This window comes from Sinocyclocheilus anshuiensis, unplaced genomic scaffold (genome assembly GCF_001515605.1).
Source record: "Sinocyclocheilus anshuiensis isolate Anshui unplaced genomic scaffold, SAMN03320099.WGS_v1.1 scaffold879, whole genome shotgun sequence".
NCBI classification, from domain to species: Eukaryota; Metazoa; Chordata; class Actinopteri; order Cypriniformes; family Cyprinidae; genus Sinocyclocheilus; species Sinocyclocheilus anshuiensis.
This window is the reverse complement of record NW_015546063.1, coordinates 555378-567816: the sequence shown is the minus strand read 5'-3', so window position 1 is coordinate 567816 and position 12439 is coordinate 555378. Positions and strand designations below refer to the sequence as shown.

The following is a 12439-nucleotide window of genomic DNA, read 5'->3' as shown; positions in this document are numbered from 1 at the left end:
ACCCTTAGCCTTAATGACAGCCTGTAGTCTCCTGGGCATGCTGTCAACCAGGTTCATGCAAACCTGAATTTCATTTTTTTTTTTCCTAGACTCGGTCTGAATAATTTTTGGTCCCAAGTTTGTACCAGTTTTGCTAGTAGTCCACTGTATTCGCCAGAAAGTCGTGTATGCCTAAGGTTAAAAATAAATGTTTATAGTAGGGCTGTGTATCACCAGCAAAGTCACGATACGATACTTATCACGATACAGATGCCACGATACGAAACATGACTGCGCTTAATTTCACCTCATCTATTCATTCTTTTTTAGATACCTCGCACTTTTCTGCTCAATTTTAAACGTTGTAAAATTGTAAACAAATTAAGCGCGGTCCACTGCTGCACACGTGCCACAATATCGATACAGGGCCAGCTGTATCGATACTCGTATCGTCAAATCTCTGTGACGATACATCGTCGTGTCGATATTTTGAACACAGCACTAGTTTATAGTGAATGCCCCAATAAATTGTCTTATTTTTACGATTAAGTTTTAATCTAAATGATGCATGTGCTAACTGAGTGAACATCAAAGATCACACAACAGAATTGCGCTCTCTCTCTCTCTCTCTCCCTACCGTTAAGTAACGTGTGCATTGTTTTACTTACTTGTTTTTGACGTATCCGACCGAACTACAAACTTTCCAGTGATGTCTGTGAGAAAGGTATATTCACTCGACAAGCTCGCGCATCTGCGCCGCCGCGCGCTCAATCCAATCAGCGTACTTTGCTCATCAGCTCGCGCACATCAGCTATACAGTCAATACTGAATGTTTAACATTATATTCATTGCATACATATACTTCGTAGACATCCTTAATCTCTAATAACTCCATTCTGCTGCCTGTTGTTGGTGTTTCTTTGTCTGAATATGGCACTTATCACATGCTGTGTAGTATCGGCATTTGGTAAGGGCATTTTAACGAGTACGAGTACAGGAGCTCAGTATCGGGCCCGACACCGATACCAGTATCGGTGCATCCCTAAATATTGTATTACAAATTGCGAACTTTGTGTCTGTTTAACTCACAATGAAGAACTTCCACGCCGACGACATGTTTACAATCAAGCGGCAACATCCCACTCTCTCTTGTGAAGCCAACAAGGAAGTGACAAACTGTAATTCATTGACTGGCCGCTAGAGGCTGGCTGCAAAAGGGAGTCAATATCATAGACTCCCCATGTTAAAATGCCCAACTTTACAGCAGAAAAAAACATGTTTACAGCCTGGTTCAAAAAATTATTTTGGTCTATATAGCTAATTTTGCTTTTCATGACAACTGTGAGGGGGTGAATTTTTTTAACTCATCCGTTTAAATTATATTAAGACTTAAAGTTCTGCATAATTAAGGGCGTGGCCACTTGAGTGACAGGTGGATTGCCGCTGCTGTCACCACCGTCAAGCTAGGTGGGCGTGGTTTCAGCAACCTGTTCCCGCCTCTTTGCCCATTTTCGATTATCCGGGAGTGACCCGCTGCCAAGATGGCGACGGCCAGCTCCGCCCACTTTGAGCTTCAAAAACGCTCTTCGGAAATCTACGGGTGATGTCACGGACACTACGTCCATGTTTTTATACAGTCTATGGTTTACATGCGGATGTGAGCATAAGTGTGCCGTCGAAACGGACCGGCTGTGAGATGAGGTGTGTTCGATTTGAAGCAGCAGCGCGCAGACCGACCGAACATCAAAGTACCGCGAGAGCGATTCGAAAGCATGCGGAGCCATCTGCTCACTGTAGCTCTCGCGGTGCTTTGATGTCATACAGCGATCGGTCTGCGCATTGCTGCTTCAAGTCGAACCGAGAAAGGGACTTTGGTCGAACACACTCCTGTCTACTAGCTTGCAATCCCTCTCTCCGCCCAGACCCCCCCCCTCAAGTCTTCGGATCTAGACGATTCACAAAAATGACATATTTTGATACAAAACGGCGAATTTCGCTGAAAAGCGACTAGTTTGCAGGTATGTATACAGCTAGGATGGCTTGAGGGTGAGTAAATCATGGAGTAATTTTCATTTTTGGGTGAACTATCCCTTTAAGGTGAGTCAGATGGTCCATGATGTTGAGCATGTACTTCCTTGCCTATGGAGACAATAGAGAGAAATTTACTTACATCAATGTGCTCCCTGCAAAACTCTAAGCCAATGTCACCCAGCACTTTTTTCACATTCTTCCTCGCTTTCCTTAGACTGCTGAGGTTGTTCACTGGGAGTTGAAACATTCTGCCACCTGAAAATAAATTCAACATTATAACCATCGTGAATGAATAATACACATTTTGCATTGTTTGAATGATTTCAGGGAACAATTCATGAATAATATATCAGTATATCTCACTGTGACACTATCAATCTGACCATTTAAATGCACCTTAATCCAAATCATAATCACAAGCTCATGTCAGAGAAACGGTCACTAGGAGAGGAAAAGGTCTAAAGCAAAACAAATGAGTCTGACTGCATCTTTCTCATCACAACCTGGGAAAATGAGCTGCATCCTAAACACAGACAGCAAAAAGCCAACTTTTGACACTATACAATATCGCTTTCTTATTTTACTTTTATTTCTTCATCAAAAACCACAACCAACAAATGTATTTATGAGTTAAATTCCAAAGAGACGTTTCACAACAGGAAACTAATTTGTGGCCTTAGTATGGTGGCATGCAATTACCATCAAAGGCACTTCTACATATAAGAATGTTAATTAGAATAAGGAGAGTCAACGTATGAGGTGACGATTAAAGAAATCAACCTCAGTCTGGAGTATATCTGGTAGACTATAATCGATCCAAACAAACTGACACAACTTTACATGTTTTGTTAAAAAGGAACTGAATGCATTAATGTTTTTTATTATTATTATGAGATCACAATTAACTTTAATTAAATTTAAATACAGTTTGAGGTTGGAAAGATTTTTTAAATGTTTTTGAAAGAAGTCTCTTATGCTCACCAAGGCTGCATTTATATGATCAAAAATACAGTAAAAACAGTAATATTGTGAAATATTATTACATTTTAGAATAACAGTTTTCTATTTTAATATATTTTCAGATTAATTTATTCCTGTGATGGCAAAGCTGAATTTTCAGCACCATTAATCCAGTCTTCTGTCACATGATCCTTCAGAAATTATTTTAATATGCTAATTTGGTGGGCGCTTTTATTATTAACATTTTATTACTAACATTTTAAAGATTTCTTAATTTTTTTTTATTATTCATATTTTAATAACATTTATTATTATTATTATTATGTCGAAAACAGCCATGCTGCTTAATGTTTTTGTGGAAATGCTTCATGCAATGCTTTATTTTTCAGGATTTGTTGATGAACAAAGTTCAAAAGAACATAATTTATTTGAAACCGAAATCTACTGTCACTTCTGGTGCATCTTTACTCTAACAATTTCCTGCATCTTTGCTGAATAAAAGTATTAATTTCTTTAATACATTTAATCTATTTTACATGCAATAACAAAGCAAATCAAAATCTTTCCAAGCACCAAGTACAACTACTTCAGTACTTGATGTCTATGGGATGGCACCATTTCAAAATACGATCGCACAACCGAAAAACACAAATGCCAACATTCTACAGTAACAGCATTGCAGATCTATGCTCTAATGAATATCGTACATGAAGAGCCAAACATGCACAACTGCAATGCTAAATAAGGCCGATCCCACAGCAGCCTGCAAAAATGAGGTCAAAGTTCAACTAAGGTCAAAGGTCATGTACCTATCTGACCTGCCTTCATGGAAAACCTCCATCAGCTCTTGGCGTCACCAATGACAAGCATCATACGGTACACCCTGCTTGAACAAAGAGCAGCAGTTTCACTTCGGCACTGAATAGGAGCTCTCTCTCTTTGGTTAGGCGTTCCTCATCTCCTCACTGACTTTCTCCCATCCTTTCTAGATGGCGCTAGAGGACAGCTCTTCCTCCATGTTATATAAGCCTCTCCCTGTTCTGCCTGCTCTTTTTCCGCTCCCTTTTTTGTGCAGGCTTTTGCATTACAGCCCTGGAATGGCGCCTCCTGTTGAGGCAGCAGCAGAGGTCAGTGCGTGGAAAGCCATATCTGCAGTGTCTGCTCTGGGTGGAGGTTATTTGATAATCTCCTAGCATACAGATGACTTGGTTTGGACACATACGCATGTACACAAGCAAATCTCCACTAGTAAGAATGAAAATGACAATATCTGTCACATCTTAATTAACTGTCTCATGGTCGTCCATATCCAAAAACATGGACCCTGTGTTAATGAGAAAAACACAGTGCTGTCAAATACATTCAGCACCATCTTTTCATCAAAGTCCCACTACTGCTACAGTTGCAAAAAAGAATATTGTATATATTAAACACACACAGCATGATAAACATAAGCTGTCTAAATGTCAAATTCAAGCACTGCAATTTGCTGAATGACATCTATACTACCCAGGATGGTAAATACTAAGGTAAATATCAAACTTACCATTCAAAGACCAACAATCATTACAAACTATATAGAGTAATATCAAGAAGGAAAGTACATGAGTATGACAACACACTTACGGGGAAAACAACTGACCAATTAGAGACCAATAGCAGTCACACGCTGGTCTGTTTGGTTTGTTGACATGTCAAAAGCCAACTTTGATTCGTTATTACTAAAACTGTAGGCGCTGAACTGACAGCACTTGTTCGTTACTTAAAAGAACAATTCACCAAAAAAATAAAAAGATTAAATAAAATACAAATTAATATAAATAATTAATTCAACCTAATATTACTCCATACACGACTTGTGAAACACAAAAGCAGATGAATGACAGCCTCAGTCACCATTCAATTTCAGTGCATCTTTTTTCTAACAATAAAACTGACTGAGGCTGTCATTCTGATTAACATTTCCCTTAGCTTATATTAGAAAGCCATACGGGCTTAGAACAACGAGCGGGCGAATAAACGATGACATAATTAATTTGATCTTTGGTGAACGGTCCCTTTAAAGATTGATTCGTTGCAGCGCGAGTTTTTCGTGATTAGTTAGCATAACTGTCAAAGCAAACAGAGAAATAACAGCGGGCTGGAGTGAGCGGTCTGATTTAAGGTCTGTGTGAATGATAAAACCCCCCGGCTTGCTACCAAACCTTCAGTTACAGTTACAATGGTAAGAACACATCAATAAAAACTTTATTTTTAATTCACGACCTGAGAGAACTGCTCAACAACTGTATGACACATACAGTTAGCAACGTTTTCCACCTAAGGGTCTGGTTTACTCCTTTCAGATTTCCTCCAGTTATTAATAGTAAGTTCGCAGGTCTCTTAGTCAATACTCGGTCGGTTTCGTTCCCCAAACGCACAACGGGGAGCGAGTTTACCTGGCCCGCGCTTCCGCGAGCTGCAGCCCGTAATGTTACTTTCCCGGCCCTCGAACCGAGCGCCTCGTCCTCCGCTTCCCGGGCTGACACACCACGCCGAAAGAGGGAGCTCGACTCCTGTCACGGGCCGACCCAGAGCTGTCTGTCTGCCGGGAATGAGAAGCTGCAACTCATCTAGCAGTGTCTGTACGGGTCTACGGGGGTCCTGGAGGGAAAAGGAGTGAGAACCGCCGAGCGCGTGTTGCGTTTGCGATGATGCACAGTCCACAAGACGCGCGATGTAATTGACAGCAATTAACGTAATCCGCCATCCACTTAAACAATACGACCCGGTCCAGTACCTATACTATCCAAAATGGCGTGTGAAAAGGGGCGGAAGTGACATGTGTGTTTGATTAGCATAAAAAAGCATTGTTCCGACGGAGAGGCGGTGGGTGGGGGATTATGTGGTGAGAGGTGTCAGAGGACCACCAATCTAATATTTACCCCCCAATCTAAGCTTATCCGAAATGCACAAGTGTGTCTGTGCGCGCATAAAATGTTTTATTAAATGCTCCCGAAATTGGTGTAAATGGGTGCAGTTACATTGAATGAACCCATAGGGGGCGCCATCGGCCGAAACTTGATTGGATAGAGGCGTATGCGTCAATTCTGCATCTGGTATCTACCCCCGCAGAGAGTCGGATGTATACAGTGCCTCAGTACTCAGTCAGCATCGGAGCAGCATGAGTTCGGGTGGTGGCGCTGTACCGCGCTCATGCGCAACTCACCGGCACTACTTCTGCTTGGGAAGTGCGGGGGTTGCAGACTGTGCGCCATGGTGATTCCCCCACCCTCTGGTCCTTGAGCTCTGGAGTTATTCCCCCCTTGGTGTTGGCTGCATCAAACTCGCCCGAGCAGTTCCTTGCATTACACTAGTTTGGGTGTCATTTGGGACTGGACACTCTAAAGCCAGAGAGAGAAGAAAATGTTCCCTTTTTGGATATGTCATCAAGATAGGGTAGACACTTACTTACTCAAGAGATTGATGGCAGTAGCTCTTAGGATGTAGGCTATTGTTTTCCACTGACACTGACTGATGTGTGAAATTAAGTGCATACTACGACTTCCACCAGTTTTAATGGAAGTCCAAAGTATTGTACAAATAACATACATCCAGATGATAATGTCCAAATACATTGCATAACAAACATGATTTGCATTAAATGTTTATTTCAAAGCATAAATCTCTATAGACACTCAAAGTACAAAAACGGTTCTCAGGCTGTTCAAAAAAAGATCAATATACAAATGTTCCAAAAGGGGCTTTTCGCAGCAATAGCTGGGTTTCCATCCAAACATGAAGCAAATCTTTTCGAAGTTCACAAAAAAGGGGAAAAAAAACAAATGTGAATTAGGTGCGTTTCCATGAAGTTGTTTGAGTGGATGACGGTGGTATTGGTTACCTAGTAACCAACAGTAAATAAAACATCATCAGCGGAAACAGCCGCTTTGTCACATGGGTTTAATGTTTGCTATGTCAGAATTTATTCGGCAAATGTGTTTCCATCTCCCATTATTCACATTAACTATTTTTTGCACAAGTCAAAAACCACCTCAAGTGAGTGTAAAAAGGTTTTTGCAAATTAAGGAATTTTTTTCTGAAATTTGGCATTTCCATCACTCGTTTCTGATGCGATACTTCAAAATGCACATAAAAACAGGGTGATGGAAACATAGCTACTGTCATGGAAGAACCATTTTGGGTTGCCCAAAGAACCTTTCAGGAAACAGTTCTTCTTAAGACAACCAATTTTTCTTAGTGTGAAGAACATTTTAAAAATCCAAAGGCTACAAGGAACTTTTTGTGAAATGGAAAGGTTCCATAGATGTTAAAGGTTCTTCAAAGAACCATCAATGCCAATAAAGAACCTTTATTTTTAAGATTATAGCCTTGAAAATGCAGTTTATATGACATACAGTCTTAAAAATAAAGTTATTTTTATTGGCATTATTGGTTAAAAAATGTGTTTTTAAAGATCTATTCACCGAAAGGTTCTTTGGGGAACCAATAATGGTTCTTCTATGCCATGGCTGCAAAAAAAACATTTTGGAAGAGTGTAAGTGTTAGGAAAAAAAACATCTTTCTCATTTTGGTCCTTTTTATTAAAACGTAGATTTTTTTTTTTACATTTTAATGTACATTTCAAAATATAGTCTAGTAATTAACCAAACTAATTGGAAGATGGAAAGTGGTAAATCCAAGCAATCCAAACACTACTGTACTGTAGCTTGATATGGGACAAATATAATGAACTTGTTACTTGGAAAGCATGAATTTCAGTTCCACTGCAGTGATAAGTACTGAACATATATCACAAAACTAAACATAACCAAATAAGGTCAAAGGTCATGTAGTGGCAAAAAGAGTGAGCAATCCTTTCAGGAAGGAGACGATTTAATTTCCACCCAATTTGGACTCCCCATAAACACGGTCCACAAATGAAATAGGAACCTGTGTAATAGACAGACAAGACCACTTTCAGATAATCATAAAATAATGCAGCCTGGTACTTTAAATAGATTTTAAAAAAAACTTAACATGAATGTATAAATGAATGCATGTATTAAATGTAATACAGTTCCAGTATAATACAGTAATACAATTCACAGTCCTATTATGTAAATGCATTATCTAAACTATATTTTATTTGTTTAAAGGATAACAAGATTTATAAGAAATGTGGAATGAGAGACGCGTGCTGACCTCTCCAACAGTATAGCCCAGTTGTCTAGCACGGACAATCATCTCCATCTGGAACACATAGCCTTTTGACACACATTGCTCTACTAATTTTTCAAGAACCTCTGTCTTATAGAGCCTGAAATGCAGAACACATGATAGGAGACAGTAATACAATATTGTAATATAAAAAAACAATATTTAAAAAAAAAAAAAAGAACAATGATTGATTTATTAACATGCCCTTACCTAAAACTCCCCGTGAGATCAGATGCTCCTGGTCTGAGCAGCACTTGTGTGATAAAGTTTGCACCTTGACTAAAAGGAAACAATCATTCCAAAAAACTAATCTTGTGCCATAAAATCAATTATACATAAAGTGATATGTGATATGTACAGTGACTATAGAAAAGAATCACCCCCTTTAAAATAATCACATTTTGACATAGTTTTTGTTTTATCCAGCTGTTTTTACTCAGTGCACCTTATAACACCCAAGTGAAAGATATAACACCAACATGTCAGAAAAAAAATAAAAAAAACAGTATCATGGAGTTGGAAAAAGGATCACCCCCTCCTAAAATTACTTGTAAACTCAATCAGGTGTAGCTAATCACCTTCTCAATGGGCCTGTTTACACCTGGTCATTTCATGCGTTTTCGCTGATCGGATATCTATCGGATTTGTTAAAACATTTCCATTTACACTTGGCCACATAAATGTGTTGTCGCTAAACGGATATAAGATCTTCAATTCCCGAGCTATATATAAACTTAACGGAGTTCACGTCAACGAAATCACTGGAGCATTTCAGTAGTGCAACTGAAGCAAACAATCAGCTATGGGTGGCAAGGCACTGTCAAAAGATCTCCGGGACAAAGTTGTGGACAGGCACAAGTAAGGAGACGGATACAAAAAAAATTCAAAGGCTTTATCAAGAACGCGTGGCATCAGCACTGGAAATATAAGTTTGTCTTACTATTTTTAATGAAGATGATTGTGTGTTGACCGTCTGCATATTACTTTCAGTTTCATTCGCGGCAGTTTGTGCGTCGGCTTGCTGAAGAGATACTCAGCTACTCGTCCGCAGCGGTGCATGTTGCATTAGCGCAGTCTGACTAATGTCATATAGCCTATAACACGCTCTCACACGTTTATTATTTTAACATTTTGGGAGGAGTAAAATTTACATATGTGGTTTCAACAACCAGATGCATTTACGCTTGTCCAGTTTCGTCTGGAATGCGGGCCAGACCACCTCCTGAAGTGGTTTGAGTGATTGGATTTATATCCGTCTCGAATGTGTTTCGGAGGGCATTTACTCCTGGTCTTTTCACGATCGGATAGCTATCAGATCAGAAAAAACGCATGAAGTGACCAGGTGTAAACAGACCCAATGGCACACCAAGCCATTAGACTTTCAACTAGGGCTGCACGATAAATCCCATGCGATATTTAATGCGCATCTTGTCACTCACCGTCCAAATAACAGCATTCCTCCAGTAAAGCATGGAGGTGGTCATATCCTGTTATGGGGGTGTTTCTCTGCAGCAGGGACTGGAGTACTTGTCAGGATAGAAGGAAAAATTAATGGGGCAAAATACCGTCTTGAGGAAAATCTGCTGCCCTCTTCCAGTAAGTTATCAATGGGAAGAAGGTTTACCTTCCAACATGACAGTGACCCAACGCACACAGCAAAGCTGACCACACAGTGGATGAAGGAGAAAAAGGTGAATGTCCTCGCATGGCCTAGTCAGAGCCCAGACATAAACCCCATTGAAAATCTGTGGAATGACTTGAAGACTGCAGTCTACAAACACTCAAATTGAACTGACCTTGAGCAGTTCTGCAAAGAAGAGTGGGCAAATATCGCAACGTCTAGATGTGCAAAGTTAGTAAAGACAGACACATATCCCAACAGAATAAAGGCTGTAAATAAAGCAAAAGGTGGTTCAACAAAATACTGACAAAAGGGGGTAATCCTTTTTCCAACTCAGTGATTCTGTTTCTTTATTTTTTTTCTGACATGTTGGTGTTTTATCTTTCACTTGGATGTAAATACAGCTGGATAAAACACAAACTGTGTCCGTCTTCATTTCAAGTTGCAAAGCAACAAAATTTTATTTTAAAGGGGGTGATTCTTTTCTATACCCACTGTATGTATATATGGCAGTAATAGATACAGTCTCAAATTTCTAATATAGATGGATATTATAAAACGTAGTTCCTGTAGTCAGCTGAAGTTTACGGTCACATACCTGATAAGTTTCCGGCGCAGATCCCACCCATAAACACCACCGTCTCCTCTGTACCTTGTGCCAGACACCAGGTCATAGCCACCCACTTTCTGTTTTCTGAACAAATAAAAAAATCCATGAAAGTGGCTGCTATACAAGTGCACATGATAATGCTATTATAGTAAAGGTACACTACACAAAACAATGAGCAGATAAAAAAGTATTTTAACAGTAGAGGCATAAGGTAATTGAAAGAAAATGACTTACTCAATGAACTGTAGGATAAACTTTGGCTGTGAGGAAGAAAAAAACAACAACACTTAATGTACCCAAATGCTCCTGAAGGTTTTACACTTGGTGAAAGCAGGAACAAATGATTCATTTTAAATTCCTGATACTTTTGAGTAAACATGCTTGAAGCTATCCAACATTTTAACAAATTGATTTCCATGACATTTCCAGTGGTTTCTAAAATGAATTTACTATTTCTCTAAGGAGTCGTTAAGACTAATTTTCAGAACTGCTTTGATTCTATGGAAGGCCAAAAAAAAAAAAAAATTATGACATAAAAAATTACCTGATTAGGAGCTACTAAATGACGAAAGAAAATTTAATTATGAGATAAAAGTCTAAATTTTGTCATAATTATGGCTTTTATGACTTTTGATCTCATAATGACTTAGTATCTCATAATCAAGGCTTTTTTCTCATAATTATGACAGCTTCTCACAATTTTGAATTCATATAATTAGGACTTTTTTTTATCTCAATAATTATGGTTTACCAAAGCAAGATTCATTAGATAAATTCACTGAAAAGAACGACTCAAAATAATGATTCTCAATATCAATAAGGCTTGTTGGCATGTTGTACTCCATCCAAGAGAAATATATGAAACTATCTCAGTATTTCCACGGCCGTGGGCACCATGAATATCAGGATTTACTCAAGGAGGTACAAAACAGTATACAATGGAAGAGTACTTGCATGATGCGAGAGATCTGCATCCATACTGATAATGAAGTTTCCTGACGCGTGTTTAATGCCGTGGATGTAAGCCGTTCCTGAAATGACATGAAGCTCAGTCACGCTATTTCTATAGCTATCAGAAGTATTCGTAAATATGAGCCAATTTACCTAATCCCAGTTTTTTTGCTCGCGGTCTCAGGAGCTAAAAAAAGAAGGGAGATGCTAGATTTTCATGATTTCTTTCGACAAGCTGTCAGTCATGTGGTGTGTATCATAATGCACAACTCACAATCTTGTCAGCGCCGTAGATCTTCTGCAGCTGCTCGGCGATCTGCAGCGTTCCGTCTGGACTGCCATCATCAATCACTATGATCTCGTAGTTGTATCCACTGCATTAAAACACGGCCAACTGAATAAGAACGCTTTTTAAAAATCAACGAAATATCTACGTTCAGCTTAGCGACTCTTCATCTTAGTCACTGACAGCTCATCATTAGGACTCTACAGTCTGACAATTGGTTGTATTCCGATTCTCACCCATCGACTTTAAATAACAACACACATGCCTCTCTCCAAAGTACTTCACCAGCAACCACACAATCAATGGGAGGTTTTCTCTCTCGTTGTAGGTTGGCAGCAGAACAGAATATTTGTCAGCCTGCTCCCCGGTCTTCGCATTACCTCTCCTGCTCGCCATGTCGGCGTCTCCGACGTAATAAACACCGGATGTTTACATCAGGTACGTTGTCCGTAGAAATCACCAGCTCCATCGTTTGGTTCCGGAGCATATATTTCACCAGTTCAAATACTGAGATCATCCAACAATTGTTTTGGACAGTTGTACAATAACAGCGCAATGTGTCCGTACAATACAATTTAGTCACAAAACCCTAGGTTTAATCGCTTCAATTTACAGGAAAGTTGCATGTTAGATACACTGCACATTGGGATAAAGTCTTGAGACTCCAACATTACAATAGTAATTAACCCTATTATGGGCACACCCCGTAAAAATAATAATAATAATGGAAAAATAATTTATTTGCAGGTTGCGGCAATTATAACGATGAACATTTTTATTTATTGCACTGGCATGCCATTTA

General features: G+C 39.2%; 2 protein-coding genes across 2 annotated transcripts in view; both read right to left on the bottom strand.

Annotated features, from left to right (window-relative positions):
• LOC107699602 (activity-dependent neuroprotector homeobox protein-like) overlaps positions 1–4274 on the bottom strand; it is a 17611-nt gene extending 13337 nt beyond the window's left edge. Inside the window, 3 exon segments of the mRNA XM_016500912.1 lie at positions 2150–2265; positions 3780–4210; positions 4248–4274. Coding sequence (XP_016356398.1) covers positions 2150–2265; positions 3780–3798 — 135 coding nt within the window. The 5' untranslated portion in view covers positions 3799–4210; positions 4248–4274.
• A 3226-nt stretch (positions 4275–7500) lies between these two features.
• LOC107699600 (dolichol-phosphate mannosyltransferase subunit 1-like) lies at positions 7501–12083 on the bottom strand. Its single transcript, XM_016500911.1, has 9 exons — positions 11903–12083; positions 11626–11725; positions 11505–11538; positions 11355–11431; positions 10635–10660; positions 10389–10484; positions 8380–8448; positions 8155–8269; positions 7501–7902 (listed from the first exon to the last, which is right to left on the bottom strand). The coding sequence occupies exons 1-9, from the start codon at positions 12031–12033 to the stop codon at positions 7846–7848; spliced, it is 705 nt and encodes a 234-aa protein (XP_016356397.1). The 5' UTR covers positions 12034–12083; the 3' UTR covers positions 7501–7845.
• Between the last annotated feature and the right edge of the window lie 356 nt (positions 12084–12439).

Coding starts and splice junctions, on each gene's coding strand:
- LOC107699600 (XM_016500911.1), bottom strand. CDS start 12,033: ATGGCGAGCAGGAGAGGTAATGCGAAGACCGGGGAGCAGGCTGACAAA. Junction 11,432..11,504: donor AGCAAAAAAACTGGGATTAG/GTAAATTGGCTC, acceptor ATGTCATTTCAG/GAACGGCTTACATCCACGGC. Junction 7,903..8,154: donor TGGGCTATACTGTTGGAGAG/GTCAGCACGCGT, acceptor TCTATTACACAG/GTTCCTATTTCATTTGTGGA.